Below are 16,723 nucleotides of genomic sequence, written 5' to 3' on the forward strand. Positions count from 1 at the left end.
TATAGTTAATGGAGAGGGGATAGTTACCTCTATGCTCATCTCTCTGGTTGACCATTGGAGGCTTGAAACTTCTGCAGTTATAAGTTAGTTTGAAGTTCCTGGAGGTTGCAGGTGGTCGTGACGACTGGGGTGCAGAGTGGAAATCACAGTGGAGAATGGAGTGGCAGGCTTCTGCGATGTGGCCTCTCTTTTGGCAGCGGTGGCAGGTCAAATCTCTGAGTGGGGGTGGTTTCCTTTGCATCCTGTGCATTTGAGGATGCGGCAGGGATCTCACTAGCTGGCGCCCTCAGAGCAGTGAATTTGGAGGTATGTGTCCACATCGATAGTAGGTTCGTCTTGTCTGTTGTCTGGAACTTCGGAGGACCAGTCAATGTTGTCGGGGATGCAGTTTACAGTTGAAGCGGAGTGCTTGATCTCCACCGCGGAAGCATCTGAGACTTCTGCAGCTTTAGCGACTTTCAGGATGTCTTGCAGGGTCCCGTCCTCTTCAATGAGGAATTTCTTCTGTAATGTGATGTTCCTCATGCTGAAGATGAGTCTATCGACAAGTCTGGCCTCAGGGTCTTCGAACTTACATTTTGTTAACACAGCGCGAAGGCGCGTAGCAAAGTCATTGGTAGATTCCCCTTCGGCTTGTTTCATATGGACGAATTGATTTCGACTGACACATGCGAGGTAGTCGGTTGAAAATGGTTGGATAGTTTCACTTGTAGTGTAGACCACGTGATGATTTCCACTGACTCTGGGTCAGCTAGAGTCTGGGTGAGGCTGTAAATAGCGGAGCTGCAAGTTTAGAAAAATGGCCCTTTTTCTATTGTCGGACACATTGTGAAGGTTGCTCGCTTCAATGAAGATTCTAAATTTGGACACGTAGGTTGTCCAGGTTATTTGCTCGTGGTGAAAAATTTGGGCGCTTGAGCCATTGAGTACTGCATGTTGAGCTGGTTCGTGCGGAGATTCACTCACCTTTGTCGTTAAGTCAGGAACGACACCGAGTCTGTTGTAGTTCAACTGGTTTATTTGAGCAAGAACTGTAACAGGAATCAGGCACCCACCAATTCTAAAAGCCAAAAATGGCAACAGTCTAACCACTGCCCTATTTATATCCTTTTAAAAGTGTAGGCAAACAGAGACAGCTGTTTGTTTTTGGCGGCTTCTGTCTGCTTGATGCGCGGGAACCATAGTTCCCTCTAAGCTGAGCAGTGAGCAATCGCTCACTTAAAAATCATCATCAACTCAGAGTTTTCCAAACCTGCCCAGAAGCCGAGAGGGAAATTTTATTATTATTTCTGTGTCGCCCAGTCCCGAAGGGACTGTCGCTCAGACACTATACTTTTCTGCCCACCCCAAAAAAAATTTAGAGAGAACACTGGCGGGAACCAATCAGATTCATTCTTTCATTTAACTGTGCAGACATAACAACCCCAATTAAACCTAAGTTACTTTTATTAGATGAATATGGTAGTTTGTAGTACTGGAAATGGAATTTAATAAAATCAATTGTAGTTGAATATCATTTGTACAAAATGATGATAAAAGTAAAATTTTCAAATATCTTATGGATTGATGACTGCCCTTTCCATTAAAAAAATGGATTATGCTGGGGAATTGGAATGTAGTGAGTCCCCCAATTTTGGATAGAACATCTATCAAAGGGATAAAATTATCCCAGGGTAAATTACCAAAGGCTTTTTTTTTTTGTGAGATGATGGACAACAGCATAAATAGATTTGTGGAGGCAAAGAAATGGCTTTGCTAGAGAATATACTTTTTTCAAAAAGATATAAATACTTTTCAAAGATTGATATGATGAGCACTTCTAAAAATATTGCAAATAAAATTCTAAGTCTTTTTCTGATCAAAACACATTTGGTATTTAGAAAAAAAGAGTTTCAGTTACAAATGGGGATTAAATGAATCTATTTTGCAAAAGGACACAATTGCAAAGGACTATAAAAAATTCAATATTTTGAAAATCTAGGTATAGGGAGACAAATTTAATGACTGTTTAGGATGCTTTTATAAGTCACAGCAAGTAAAAATTATTGTCAATGATGATTTAACTAAATCATGTGAAATTCAAAAGCATAAAAGAAAAATATGTCCCTTGTCTCCTTAGTTGTTTATTTTGGGATTGGGAACTTTGAACAGAGATTTCAGACAAATGAGAAAATAACAGGTATCAAGAAAGAATTTATAAAGCAACGAGTCTGCTGATGATTCTGTTAGAATCTTGCAAGGACTCAAAAAATAATATAGAATATTTGATTAGGAAATTAATTTGGGGTTTTAGTGGGTTTTAATTTTTTTTTTAAAGGAAATAATTCTTTTTAAGACTACGATCTCACAAGATGTGATTAATGTTGGGTGAACCAAACTTGCATAGTTTGGGTCCATGCAGAACTTTGCGGTGTTCGGCATACCGAATCCAAACCCAGACTTTTAAAAAAGTCTGTGTTCAGGTTCGCCGTTCAATCGAACACCACGGTGGTGGGCGGGAGGTGGAGGTGGGGAGGGCTCTGACTCAGCAAAGCTGGCTGAGGAACTCTGGGAGTTGAAGTCCACCCCGGCGCTCTTTGGAAAGGAGAGGGGGGAAGCGGCAGGAGAAGGGGAATCCCCCCCACTCTCCCAGCCTCCACGCTGTCATCTTCTGAGAAGAGGAGGAGGAGTCGGGCACTGGTGGCGGCGGAGGAAGGCGAACGCCGGGGAGCTGTCGGCCAGTCAGGAGGCTAGGAAGGAGGTGGGAGATGGGAGAGGAGGGCTTTAAAAGGGCGGAGGAAATCCAGACGATTGGAGCACAAAGAGGGAGGGGAGGTGTGGATTTCCCACAGATGGGGGGGGGGGTGTTCCAGCTGGTGGCTTTCAAAGGTGTGTGTGTGTGTGTGTGTGTGAGAGAGAGAGAGAGCGTTGTGTAAATATGTGTGTGAAAGTGTGTGTGTGTGAGAGAGAAAGTTGTGTGTGAGAGAGGGTGCATGTGAGTTTGTGTGTAGGTGTGTGGTGTGTGTGTGGGAGAGAGATCACACAGGGAAGGAAGGCTGGCAGGTGATGGGCATCGTCCTCCCCTCTTTTTTTACCTGCTGCATGCCTTCCTCCATCACTCCTCGACGGGGAAAGGGGAAGGAGAAAGGCGCGCAGGAACTGAAGCCAGAGCAGCGCCTCCTCCTCCCAATGGAATCGGCCACATCACCAAGCAAGCTGACGGGTCCTTAGCTTACCCTGGCGCTCTTTGGAGTGCAACAGGGGGGGGAGAGCCACGCCGCCTACGAGCCCAAAATTATCCCACCTTGGGAATGGCGCTGCAAGTAAAAGGAGGCAGGGAATCCCATTTGCTTGCCGCCCACAATGGGATTCCGGGGGCGGGGCTTTGACATCATGGAGACTTCTTCCTGGCTGGGGCCAAAACAGAGTAGTTGAGGAAATAAAGCCACGGGCCAGGAAGGAGTCTCTGTGACATCAAAGCCCTGCCCCTGGAACCCAGCCTGGGCGGCAAGCAAATGGGATTCACCACCTCCTTTTACTTGTAGCGCCATTCCCGAGGCGGGGAAATTTTGGGCTCGGAGGCAGAGTGGCTCTCCCCCCCGTTGCACCCATTGCCCAGGGCAGCCCGCGGCTGCCTGTCTCCTTTTATTTCTTATGGAAAAGGGGCGGCTGCGGTGTCCAAGCCTTTTCCGTAAGAAATAAAAGGAGACAGGTGGCTGCAGGAGGCTGCAGGCTGCTTTGGCGGAAGATGGGAGGGCGGGGCCAGAAGTGTTGGGGTTCGGGTACGGCGAACTTACCCGAACTCCGCTGCAAAGTTCAGCTGAACCTGCTGAACCGAAACTTCGATGGGTTCGCCCAACACTAATTGTGATATGTTGACTAAAAAGTCTGATTTTAGACTTGAGAAAAATGTGAAATATTTGAAATATAAAAGGACAAAACTATTTTCAAAATAATTATATGCTGGAATGATTTTAAAAAGGACTTACAGTGATCCCTCGATTAGCACGGTCTCAATTAGTGTGAAACGCTACAACACGGTTTTTCAAAAAATATTAATTAAAAAATACTCCACGGTTTTTTTGCTATACCACGGTTTTTCCCACCCGATGACGTCATACGTCATCACCAAGAGTCACTTCTCTGTCTCTTTCTCTTTCTTTCCTGTCATTCTCTGCTTCAATCATTTTCTTATTTCTCTTTTTTTCTCCACTTTTTTCTATCATTTCTCTCTCTCTTTCTCTCCCTGTTGCCGGCGTGGTATATGAGAGAGAAAGAGAGAGGCAGAGGTCGGGCGCATTACCGGGAGGTGGAGGCGGCGTGGGGACGCTGGGTGCCGGGGACACCAAGGAGGGGGTGGACGTGGCCTCTCAGCTGCAGAGCCGAACAAGGGCGGAGGCAACGGCGGAGTCCGGCGCTGGGGCCATGCGGGGCCGCTCATCCAGGGGGGCGTGGACTGGCAAGTCGCCCTCCTTTCTCTCTCTTTCTCTCTCTTCTACCACACCGGTAACAGGGAGAGAAAGAGAGAGAGCGGAGGGCACCTTGCCGGTCCACGCCCCCCTAGATGAGCGGCTCCGCATGGCCCCAGCGCCGCCCAGGCAAAGGGGAAACCCCAAGATCGCTTGCCGCTTGCCGCTTGCCGTATTGCAGCAAAGGAGGTGAAGCAAGGCTCCAAGCTGCAATACGGCAAGCGGCAAGCGATCTTGGGGTTTCCCCTTTGCCTGGGCGGCGGGAAGACCAAGGGAAGGTTCCTTCAGCCGCCCAACACCTGATCCGCTCCGCAGCGCGGCAGCAGCGAGGAGCCGAAGATGGGGTTTCCCCTTTGCCTGGGCAACGGGGAAACCCCATCTTCGGCTCCTCGCTGCTTCCACGCTGCGGAGCAGATCAGCTGTTGGGCGGCCGAAGGAACCTTCCCTTGGTCTTCCCCGCCGCCCACACGCAAACTCCACCATCTGCGCATGTGCGGCCATGAAAAAAATGGCGCGCATGCGCAGATGGTGTTTTTTACTTCCGCACCACTATAACGCGGAAATCGATTAGCGCGGGAGGTCTTGGAACGTAACCCCCGCGCTAATCGAGGGATCACTGTATTTAGATTGAATAAACTGCATTTATCATTATTGGGTAAAATTTCTGTAATTAAGATAAATATCTTTTCAAAGTTTTTGTTTGTTTGTTTGTTTGTTTGTTTGTTTCAGACATTACCAATACATACAACTGATAATCCATTAAACAATGGTAGATGGATATTTTTAAGCTTATATAATCAAGAATCAGATATAAACTACTGTAAGATTTAAGGAAAGAGGGGGTTTGGGTTTACCAGATTTGAAATTGTATTTCAATGCTTGTTTTTTGGTCTGATCTAGCTAAAAGATTGGGTGAAACTTCAGAATAAGAGATTACTAGATTTAGAAGGTCATGAATTAAGATTTGGATCGCGCAGTTACCTATGGTATGATAAAATTAAAGTAAATGTTGATTTCCATTACCATTTTGTTAGAATTTGGAATAAAAGGTTTTCATAAATATTCCATTTATTACATGGTTTTCTACAAAGATGCCTTCATGAATTTTTTTTAAAAGAAAAAAATGGTGGCAAAATGGAGCTTGTGATAATATGCAAAAATAATATCTTTTTGTTTTGGTGATCCTATCCTCAAATCTAATGAAGAACTAGAATCAGAAGGACATTTTGCCACTGGTTTACATATTTACAATTAAAACAAAGGTTTAAATTAGACAAAAAGAGTTATGAATTTCACCTTGTCTAGTATTTCACTGTATTTTTATAGCATTGCATCAATAACTACATGTGCTTCATAAATAAATAACTGGCAAGCATATTGTGACTTACCCAGGCAACCCTCCAGCTTCCATTACATTAGCAAGAGTCACATCATTTGACCAAACATCATACTGCCATTTTCGAAGACCCAGAACTCCACAAAGAACCCTTCCAGTGTGCAAACCAACTCTCATATTGAGATCTACTTCAGTGGCTTCAGCTACTGATCTGAAATATAGAAAAATCAGAATATTATTTATCAAAATATTATATTTTTTCCTTTTGTTAAGTGTTAAAGAGTGGGCAGGGATACCCATGAGTTACCAAGGATGCATAGAGGAAGTGTGAAGGTGGCAGATATCCAGCTGATAGCCCAGAGATACAAGTAGTAATTCAGATACTCAGATATATTAAATGTATAAATATTATTTACTTTTGCAAATAGCTTAGTCAAGAACAATCCTTATCATACATAATTACACCAGTCAATAGTTACAATATCTGTCAATACTTACAATAATTACAATATCTTACAAAGTCTGACGGCTTGGAGGTAGGAGGAGTGCGGGTGCCTAACTCTGGGGTGGTGGAGGGCCAGAATATTCCGGTCTTGCTGGGGAGAGGGTGATATGGTGGGAGACATGGGGTAGGCCGCTCCTGGGGGAAAAGGGACCACTGCTTGAAAGAGGTCCCTTGTTCCAGACCCATGGACTCAACCCGGAGAACTGGTGACAAGCAATATCCGGACCCTGGGCTCAAGCTGTTGCTGTACAATGCCTGGTCTGCTGCAAATAAAGCTCCCCTCATCCAGGACTTAGTTCTGGATGAGGAGGCAGACCTGGTGTGTGTGACTGAGACCTGGCTGGAACCAGAGGGAGGAGTTCCTCTCTTCGAAATGTGCCCAGCAGGGTTCCAGGTGTGGCACTAGCCACGACCCCAGGGAAGGGGGGGAGGAGTGGCAATTATAGTCAGCAAGACCATCAAGTTGCATAGGCTTGATGCCCCTGAGATTGCAGGGTGTGAGTCTCTTCTTATGAGGTTGGTACAAGTGGACTTGTTGCTCATGTACCTGCCTCCCAGCTGCATGTCAACAGCCCTGCCTGTGCTACTCAAGGAGGTAGCCGGGCTGGCGGTGGAGTCCCCCAGATTTATTGTCTTGGGGGATTTTAATCTGCCATTGCTCGATGAACCCTCTTGTTTGGTGCAGGAGTTCATAGCCACCATGTCAACCATGGACCTGACCCAAGTAGTTCAGGGCCCAACCCATGAGAGGGGGCAGACTCTCAACATGGCTTTCCTCTCAGGACAGTTGAGTAATGATCTGATATTAAGGGGCATAGAAACATTGCCTTCCGGTTTGACACCTTGCTGAAGCAGAGCCATCTCCAATATCTCCCGGGGCTGCTATCTGCATTTCGGTGGTTTTTTGGTAGCTGAGATAGCGATCGTCACCTGGAAAGATGATGATTTGAAGGGGAACTCCTGTAGCACCTTTGGTGGAAAGGCAACCCCTGGAGGGCAAGGGAAAACCCCAGACTGAGACCGAAGAAACCGACATCATTGTCAGTCCTGAAGCATGGCAGCCCGACTTCTGAAAGGAAGCCAAGTGTGACAACGGAACAAGGTGTGTTTGCTTTAAAGAAGGACTTGGTTGGAGCAATTTTGTTATCAATAGAGGGATTTAAGAAGTTGTCCAGTTGCAGTGTTTGGTATCGCCAGAGGGAGAAGAGCAGAGACTCCAAAGACGAAGAGGCGGCCATCAAAACTCCGGGATCAAGAGAGATCGGAAGGAGTGGAAAGAACGATCCACAACATTGATCACTAAGATTAAAGATCTCTAAAGGAAACTGGCGTGAGTGGATCGTAAGAACAGAAAGAACAATCGGTGTGGATTTTGTTGTGGATTCTGCGGCAAAGGACTTGAAGGTTCTGTGGAAAGTGAAAAGGAAGCGCGAAAATAGAAACAGGAAGAAACAGTTGGGTTAAAGTGGGAATGTGACTCAGCAAACTGGAGACCAACTTTTAAAACTTTTTTATCTACTCACCCCATAAAATCTTTATTATATTTGAACTTTATTATATATATGTTATGTTATGTTATGTTATGTTATATTATTATATTATTATATTATATTATATTATATTATATTACATTACAGTGTTCCCTCGATTTTTGCGGGTTCGAACTTCGCGAAAAGTCTATACCACGGTTTTTCAAAAATATTAATTAAAAAATACTTTGCGGTTTCCCCCCCTATACCATGGTTTTTCCTGCCCGATGACGTCATATGTCATCACCAAACTTTCGTCCACCTTTAATAAATTTTTTTTTAATAAACTTTAATAAAGAAACATGGTGAGTAATAATCTAAATGGTTGCTAAGGGAATGGGAAATTGTGATTTAGGGGTTTAAAGTGTTAAGGAAAGGCTTGGGAGACTGTTCATAGCCAAAAATACTGTATTTACTTCCGCATCTCTACTTCGCGGAAATTCAACTTTCGGAGGTGGTCTCGGAACGCATCCCCCGCAAAAATCGAGGGAACACTGTATATTATATTATATTATATTATATTATATTATATTATATTGTATTGTATTGTATTGTATTATATTATATTATATTATATTATATTATATTTGACCGTCTTTATTATATTTGACCGTCTTGACTATTTTGTTAATCTTTAAGCCTTTTAACTCATTTTTCCCACTATATATTGAGGACTCAGATTTGAGTTCGTTAATCTGAAATGGACTAATACAGGATTACCAGCGAAACCTTATTTTTCCTTTTGTTTCCTCTCACCAGCTCATCAGACGGACCCAAGACTTTGTTTCTTTCCTCTAATCTCTCCTTTCAAGAGAAGGAGAGTGATTATCCAACTTGAAAGGTAACCCTATACTGACTATTCTCAAAAGTGACAACTATTTAACTATTGGATTCCCCTGAAGCTTACGAACTATACAATACACAGAAGTTTTGTTTCACTCATCTAATAGAACAATCTACCTAGATTTATGCCCATATATGCCCTTTCTTCTTTGTGGATTTTGCTTGACAAGAATTCTCAAATTCAAATAGACTTTATTACTGAAAAACAAACTAAGATATTTCTGGTTAAGTGGTGTACCTCAACTTTTACTCAAACCACCCTAACAAAAGCAACCCAGACTCAAGAGATCAGAGATAGCCCAAATCCAAGAGACCAAACAACCTGAAGATGATGGAAGACAAGACCTGGACAACAAGATCCCAAACTGGGGAAAAGAAAGGAAACTAAAGGAAAAGGAAAATAACCTAAGACAAACCCAATTGAAGAAACAAGACTAATATCAGTAAATATCAATGGACTGAACTCTCAGGTGAACAGGAAAAACATATTCCACAAACTTATTAAACATAACCCAACTATTACATGTTACAATAAAACCATATCAAAAAAGATCAAAGTTATCTCCTACAATGTCCAAACTTGGGTGCATGTTTCATCAGATCAGCCCCAGTCAAAAAAAGGAGGGTATTGACTTACATTAAATTGTGGGTCAATCCTAAACTAATTTACAACGACAAAGATGGTAGATGTCTCATAACTCAAATTATTATAGGATGCAAATCTGCAATTATTGTAAACATTCATAAAACAATAATTAGATACAAAACGTGAAAAATTATTACTAATTGGAGATTTTAATTCAATTATAGATAGAAACTAAAACAAAGGGCCAAAACAAAGGGAAAATGAGAAAACTCCTACCAGAATCTTTCTATGCAATGGTGAACCAATTCCAACTGACAGATGTCTGGCATATCCAATGCCCCTACACTAAAACCTACAGCTTTTTTTTTACATTTGCAAAAATCCTATTCAAGAATCCCAGCTACATGTCAAAAGCCCTGCCTGTGCTACTCGAGGAGGTAGCCGGGTTGCTGGTGGAGTTCCCCAGACTTATTGTCTTGGGGGACTTTAATCTGCCATCACTCGGCAAAACCTCTGGACTGGCACAGGAGTTCATGGCCACCATGACATTCATAAAACAATAATAATACAGGGTCCGACTCACGAGGGAGGACACGCACCCGACATGGTATTCCTCTGAGCAATTGAGTAATGGTCTGAGACTAAGGGGCTTAGAAGAGTTGCCTTGTCATGGTCAGATCATTTTCTACTACGGCTTGACTTCCTGGCTCCAATCCTTTCCCGCAGGGAGGCAGAACCAATTAAGTTGTTCTGCCCCAGACATCTGATGGACCCAGAGGGCTTTCAGAAGGCGCTCCACAGTTCAGTGGAGTCCCTTGCTGAGGCCTGGAACCAGGCTGCAGCCGGGGCTCTTAACCGGATTGCGCCGTTGCGACCTCTCCGTGGCACTAGACCCGGAAGTTCGGGTTTGGCGTTCGGGTTCGGGAGGACGCTGAGAAGTCCACGTTTCGGCCGGCCAGGAAGGACGTCTTTGTGATGTCAAAGCTCCACCCATGGAATTCCCTATTGGGATTCCCCACCTCCTTTCCAGCCTCCTGACCGGCCCGACAGCTCTGCAGCTCTTTTGAAAAGCTAACAGCTGGGTGGCAAGGCTTCTCAACGTCCTCCTGAACCTGAACGCCGACCCCGAACTTTTGCCGAACTTCCGGGTTCGGCATTCAGGAGAACGCCGAGAAGCCCCCCGGCTGTTCCAAAAGGCGACAGCCGGGCGGCGGGGCTTCTCGGCAGCCTCCCGAACGCCGAACCCGTAAGTTCAGCAAAATTTCGGGTTTGGCATTCGGGTTCGGGAGGATGCCGAGAAGCCCCCCGGCTGTTTCAAAAAGCGATAGCCGGGCGGCGGGGCTTCTCGGCGGCGCCGGAGGGTTCAGAAGACGGAAAAAGTTCAGAAGAAGAGGCAAACAATTTCCGAACCCCGGGTTCGTATCTCGGATTGTTCGTATGGCAAGGGGTTCATATCATGAGGTACCATTGTATTCTCCACTATATTTTTCATCTCTTGCACATCTACTTGTAATGTACTCTACCACCATTCTTGGGTCACATACCCATCTGACTGCACTAACATCTTATATATATTACTTGCTTGCACCTTAGCACCTTAGTACCCTCACTTTTTTCTCTCATTGTTTTCTCTAACTCTATCTCCTTCCTAAATAGTGCTTCTTTATTCTCCCTTTCATTCAAATATTTGCATATTGCATTTATTCTTTCCTTTACCCAACCACCATTCTATATGATTTCTACTTGACCTTCCAGCCTTCTCATATAACTGTTCTATCTTAGTTATCCCTCTTCCCTTCAACTCTCTTATAACCCTATTTAGATTTGTTTCATTATCTCTATTTATTACATATAACAATGACAGTTTTGATTTATATAATCCTATTTCCCCCTGCCATTTTTTCCAAATTTCCATAGTCCCTTTCAAGGAACCTATTAATTTATCTTGATCACTCTTATTCCACCCTATAAAAAATAATTTTTTATTCTTTATCCCATTCATCTCTTTTTCCAATTTCACCCATTTATTTTCAAATAATTGCAACTCCATTAGTCTTTCAATTTGAAATGCATCTCTATACAACTCCAACAGGGAATTCCGTATCCAACATCTTTTTCATTAGCTATTAACCACTTTTTTCTTACTCTCGGTCATTTATCTTCTTCAACCTAATAGTTAAGTTTTTTTCCCCACTCCATGAACTTTGATGCTGATAAACCCCCTGGCAATACCTGAAACAGGTACATCATCTTGGGAACTATCATCATTTTTAATGCTCTTATTTTGGTCATTCTCCTTAACCTTTTCTCGTTCCAACTCCTCATCTGTTTTAACATTTTCCTCCATATTTGTCTATAATTAACCTCCTCAATTTTCGTTGGATTACTCAATAACCAAATTCCCAAGTATTTAATTTTCTTTAGTCCTAACTTCAACCCTGATTCTTTCCTAATTTCTATCTACTCTCTCGGACCTGTATTTAAACGTATAATCTCTGATTTTTCCATATTGACCAATAACCCCAATTCCTGTTTAAACTCTTGCAAAATATTTCTTAAACCTTTAATAATCTCCGTCGGGGTCAGTATAATTGCATAATCTCCAAATAGGTTTAATTTCATTTCTTTTCTTTTTTTTTCCTTTCTTTTTTTTAATTTAAAAATTTTTATTATACAAATAATACAAAATACAACATAGTATACAAAACATGGAATAAAGATCGTAACAATAGAGAGCAGTCAAATAACATATCAATTAACGAAGTACAGACTTGAAAGCTAGAAAGAGGGAGGGAAAGAAGTAGGTAGGGAAGGGGTAGAGAGGAGGAGGGAAAAAGATAGAAAGGACAGAGAACGTAAAAAGAATAGAAAGGATAAAAGATTGGCGGATGTCCGGGGGAGCTGTACTGAAAACAAGAACTGATTCCTATTTCATTAGCTCGTTACCATGGTTCGGTTTGTTTATCTAGATTGGTAGATGCAAGTGTTGAGTTACTCAAGTTATAGAGATTTTAGGGAGTAGTAGTAAGGATACTATCAGTATATATATAAAGTCTCTTAATACTATCTAAAATATAAAATGGCTATATACCAGATTTGTAACTGGTCGTGTTTATTTCCAACGTGTCAATCTTATGACTTGTTATTCTCACTCTTTTTTCCTAACCAGTTGTAGAAAGGATCCCAACAGTTATTGAATGTAGCCATAGTTTCGTTTCTTACTAATATAGTTAATTTCGTCATCTCTGCGCAGTATGTAATTTTTTTTTATTATTGCATCATTCGGAGGTATCTCCTCGTTCTTCCACCACTGCGCAAAAGTTAATCTGGCTGCTGTTGTTAAATGGACAATTAGATGTATTTGGGATTTAGGTAGTTTTTGTCTAATAATGCCCAGAGGAAAACATTCAGGGTTATTTTCTATTGTCAAATTAAGTATTTCGTCAATCCAGGTTCCGATTTTATTCCAATAGATTTTAGCTTTTGTGCATTGCCACCATAAATGGAAATAGGTGCCTATTTCTTGGTGACACTTCCAACAATAAGGTGAAAGTTTATTATTTAGTTTTGTTAATTTAATCGGGGTAATATGCCACCTGTAAAACATTTTAACTAAATTCTCTTTGTAGGATGTGGCAATAGTCAATTTATAATTTCTACTCCAAAGTATTTGCCATTCCTCTTCTTTGATCTCTTTTTTGAGGTCCAAATTCCATTGTTTTACATTAATTTTTGTGTTAATATTGTCCAATTCGTTATAGTTTAAGTAACAATATAATTTTTTAATTAATTGTTCCTGGGAGTCTGTACAAAGTTTGTCTAGCGGGGCATTTTTAATTATTCCAGGATTACTTTTATCTTTGTTGAATTTAGTTTGTATCTGTAGGTATTCCCACCATTCCGTTTTTTGACCAAGATTTTCTAATTCTATTCTTGATCTAATTTTACCATTAGAATTTAGTATATCCTTGTACCTTATTATATTGTTTTTTTAATGAAAATTAGGATGCACATATGCTTCTAGTGGGGCATACCATGTGGGGATTCCTTTGTAAAGTTTAGACTTAATTTTTTTCCAGGTATTTATTAAAGATTTCCTAATCAGATGGTTAGTAAAATATTTATGGGTCCTCGACTTCTCATCCCAAAGATAGTAGTGCCATCCTGAGTGGAGGTCGTGACCTTCTAAGCTAAGTAATCTGATGTTAGATAAGCTCATCCATTCTCTCATCCAAGTTAGGGATGCGGCAATGTAATAGTCTTTCCAAATTGGGAGTGCCAGACCTCCTTCTTCTTTTCTATCTTGTAGATATTTTAAGCGAATTCGAGGACGCTTGTTCTGCCAGATGAAGTTACTGGTAATTTTGTTCAATTTTATAAAGAATTCCTGTTTCAATTGAATTGGGATTGTTTGGAATAGGAACAGTATTTTAGGCAAGATGTTAAGTTTTATAGCCGCAATCCTCCCTAGTAAGGAGAGTTGTAGATTTTTCCATTTCAACAAGTCAGATTGTATTTTATCTATTAGTTTATTGTAATTGTTTTCTTTTAGGCTAGACACTTTAATCGTCAAATTAATGCCAAGGTATTTGATTTTTTTTACTATTTGGATATCAAGTTTGGCTGTTATCTTAACTTTCTTTCTTTCTGCGGTTCTCTCATATTTTTGGTTAAGATTTGAGTTTTAGTTTTATTTATTTTAAGGCCTGCCACTGTGCTATATTCTTCAAGGACGGTCAGTAGTTTGGGTCCTGATTCTAAAGGGTCTTCTATAATAAATACCAGGTCGTCCCGGAAAGCTTGTAGCTTGTAAATTTCATTTTTGCACTTTAGCCCTTTTATATCTTCCTTTTTTCTAATAATTCTAGTTAGTACTTCTAATGTTAGGATAAACAGTAGTGGGGACAATGGACACCCTTGTCTCGTTCCTTTGTGAAGAGAAATTTTTGTCGATATATCTCCATTAAGGATGATATATGCTGATTGATCGGTATATATGGCTTTTATTGCGTTTATGAATTTAGGGCCAAATTCCATATATTCAAGTTGTTTGAATATAAATTTCCAGGACATGTTGTCAAAAGCCTTCTGGGCGTCAAGAAAAATTAATGCCACTTGTTTTTCACTGTGGGCTTCGTAGTACTCCAGGGTGTCCAGTACTATTCTAATATTATTCTTTAGCTGTCTCCCAGGGAGGAAGCCGTTTTGATCCGAATGTATGAATTGGTTTAGAAATCCTTTAATTCTACTAGCTAGAATGGAGCTAAAGATTTTGTAGTCGGTGTTTAAAAGAGAGATAGGGTGGTAGTTAGCTATATCTGTAGGGTCCGTATCTTTTTTCGATATTAGCGCTAGGTTTACTTCTGTCCGGGATGTTGGAATTATGCCTCTATCTAGGGCCTCATTTAAGGTTTCAAGCAGGGCCTTTTCCATTTCTTTGGGGAGGTCTTTGTAGAATTCAGATGGGATACCATCAGGGCCCGGGGCTTTGTTATTTTTTTGCCCTTTGATTGCTTCTTTTAAATCTATGTCAGTGATTGGCTTATTTATTATATCTTTCATTTCTAGAGGTACTTTTGGAAGATTAGCCTGTTCTAAAATTTCTTGTATTTTTTGGTCATGTTCGATATTAGGTGTATTTTCGGGATTGTCATAGAGCTTACTATAAAAGTCACTAGCAATCTGTTTTTTTCTTTCCAAGTCATGGCATATTTCCCCGTTTGTTGTCTTAAGACAGTTTATGAGTTTCTTTTCTTTTTGTTTTTTGAGTTTATTGGCTAACCATTTGCTAGGTTTGTTGACATTTTCAAAATTATATTGATTGCTACTTTTAATTTGTTGTGCTAGGTTTTGTTGATCTATTAAGTTTAACTCATGTTTTATTTGTGACATTTTTTGTTTAAATTCTTTTTTTGGGGGGATATAATTGTAAGTTTTCTTCTAAGAATCTATACTCTTCTTCTAGTTTATTCGATTTCTGTTTTTTTAGTTTATGTTCTTTAGCCATATACGAAATAGCTATTCCTCTAGTTACGGCTTTGGCTGTGTCCCATACGTTTTGAAGACTGGTGTGTTCTTTGATGTTTTCTTGAAAGAAAAATTTCATTTCCACTTGGAGTTTCTGTTTAAAACTTTCCTGGTTAAGTATAGATTTTTGAAGCGTCCATCTAGGACATTGTTTAGTTCCTTTCCATGTTACTTTAAGCGCATTGTGGTCTGAGATAAAATTGGGTTCTATCTCTACCGATTGAATTTTGGTGTTAAGTTCTATTGTAGTCCAGACCATATCCAATCTTGACCAAGACTGGTGCCTATCTGAATAGAAAGTGAATTTTTTAAGGTTAGGATTTCTGTCTCTCCAACTGTCTTTAAGTTTTAATTCCTTAATTAAGTCAAAAAAGGCTTTGGGTAATATTCTTTTCTTATGATTATTCCTTCTATCGTTATTGTAGTCCAGTTCCTTGTCGATTATTCCATTAAAGTCCCCTAATAAGCAGATGTTGTCCGTGGCATATTCTTTTATGGTATTAAGTAATTTTTTATAAAATCTTTCTTGGCCTTCATTCGGGGCGTAAATATTAATTAAGGTTATTGTTTCCAATTCTTTTTGTAATTCTAATATTAGGACTCTACCTTCTCTATCTTTGTACTTCAATTTAGCTTGGATATTGGGATTAATATAACAAATCACACCTCTCTTTTTTTCCAAAGCTAGAGATGAAAACAGGTTCCCAAGTTTATTTCTTTTAAGAAGATGTTCAAATTTGTTTTTAATATGTACTTCTTGCATTGCAATGATATCTAAGTTTAATTTAGCAATTTTGTTTAGAATTTGATTTCTTTTTTTTGGCGCGTTCAATCCATTTATGTTAATTGAATATAGTTCAATTCCCCTGTTAGACGTTTTTTGTGCCAAATTTAGGTTATCTGTACTTTGGTCTAGTTGCCCTAGTACTTCTAGTCTCTTTTGGTAAGCCTGCGTAGCCATTATTTCCAGTAGTTAAATTATCAATAGCCAGTGTTCCTTCCGATCTAATTGGAATCTGGTCCGCTAGTTGTTCCCTGATTGGCGTAGGATTCCTGGTTTCTTTATTGTTTGTTGTTTCGGTCATCCGATCACTAGTAAAATGTTTTCCAAAAAAATCTTCGGCTTTATCGACCAAATCTATTTTCATCTTTTTATCTTGCCAGGTCACAAGCATTCCCTCTGGGACAAGCCACCTAAAGTTAATGTTGTGCCTGGTCAGTTTAGTTGATAAGAAAGTGTATGGCCTACGTAGGTCTCTAATTCCTCTATTTTATATCCTACCCAAGTATTATCTTGTCTTATCTTATTAGCTAATGTCTCTATTGCTATTACAAATAACATTAGAGATAGTGGGCATCCTGCTTGGTACCGTTTTGAATTTTAATTCGCTGCGTTCTTTGTCCATTCACTCTTATGTATGCTTTATTCCCTTTATAAATCTCTTTTAT

General features: G+C 40.6%; 1 protein-coding gene across 1 annotated transcript in view; it reads right to left on the reverse strand.

Moving 5' to 3' along the window:
• The window catches only part of ADCY1 (adenylate cyclase 1), a 424,936-nt gene that overhangs the window by 300,698 nt on the left and 107,515 nt on the right, over positions 1–16,723 (reverse strand). Inside the window, exon 6 of the mRNA XM_070767120.1 lies at positions 5,837–5,995. Coding sequence (XP_070623221.1) covers positions 5,837–5,995 — 159 coding nt within the window. The remainder of the gene's footprint in view (positions 1–5,836; positions 5,996–16,723) is intronic.

This window comes from Erythrolamprus reginae, chromosome Z (genome assembly GCF_031021105.1).
Source record: "Erythrolamprus reginae isolate rEryReg1 chromosome Z, rEryReg1.hap1, whole genome shotgun sequence".
NCBI lineage: Eukaryota > Metazoa > Chordata > Lepidosauria > Squamata > Dipsadidae > Erythrolamprus > Erythrolamprus reginae.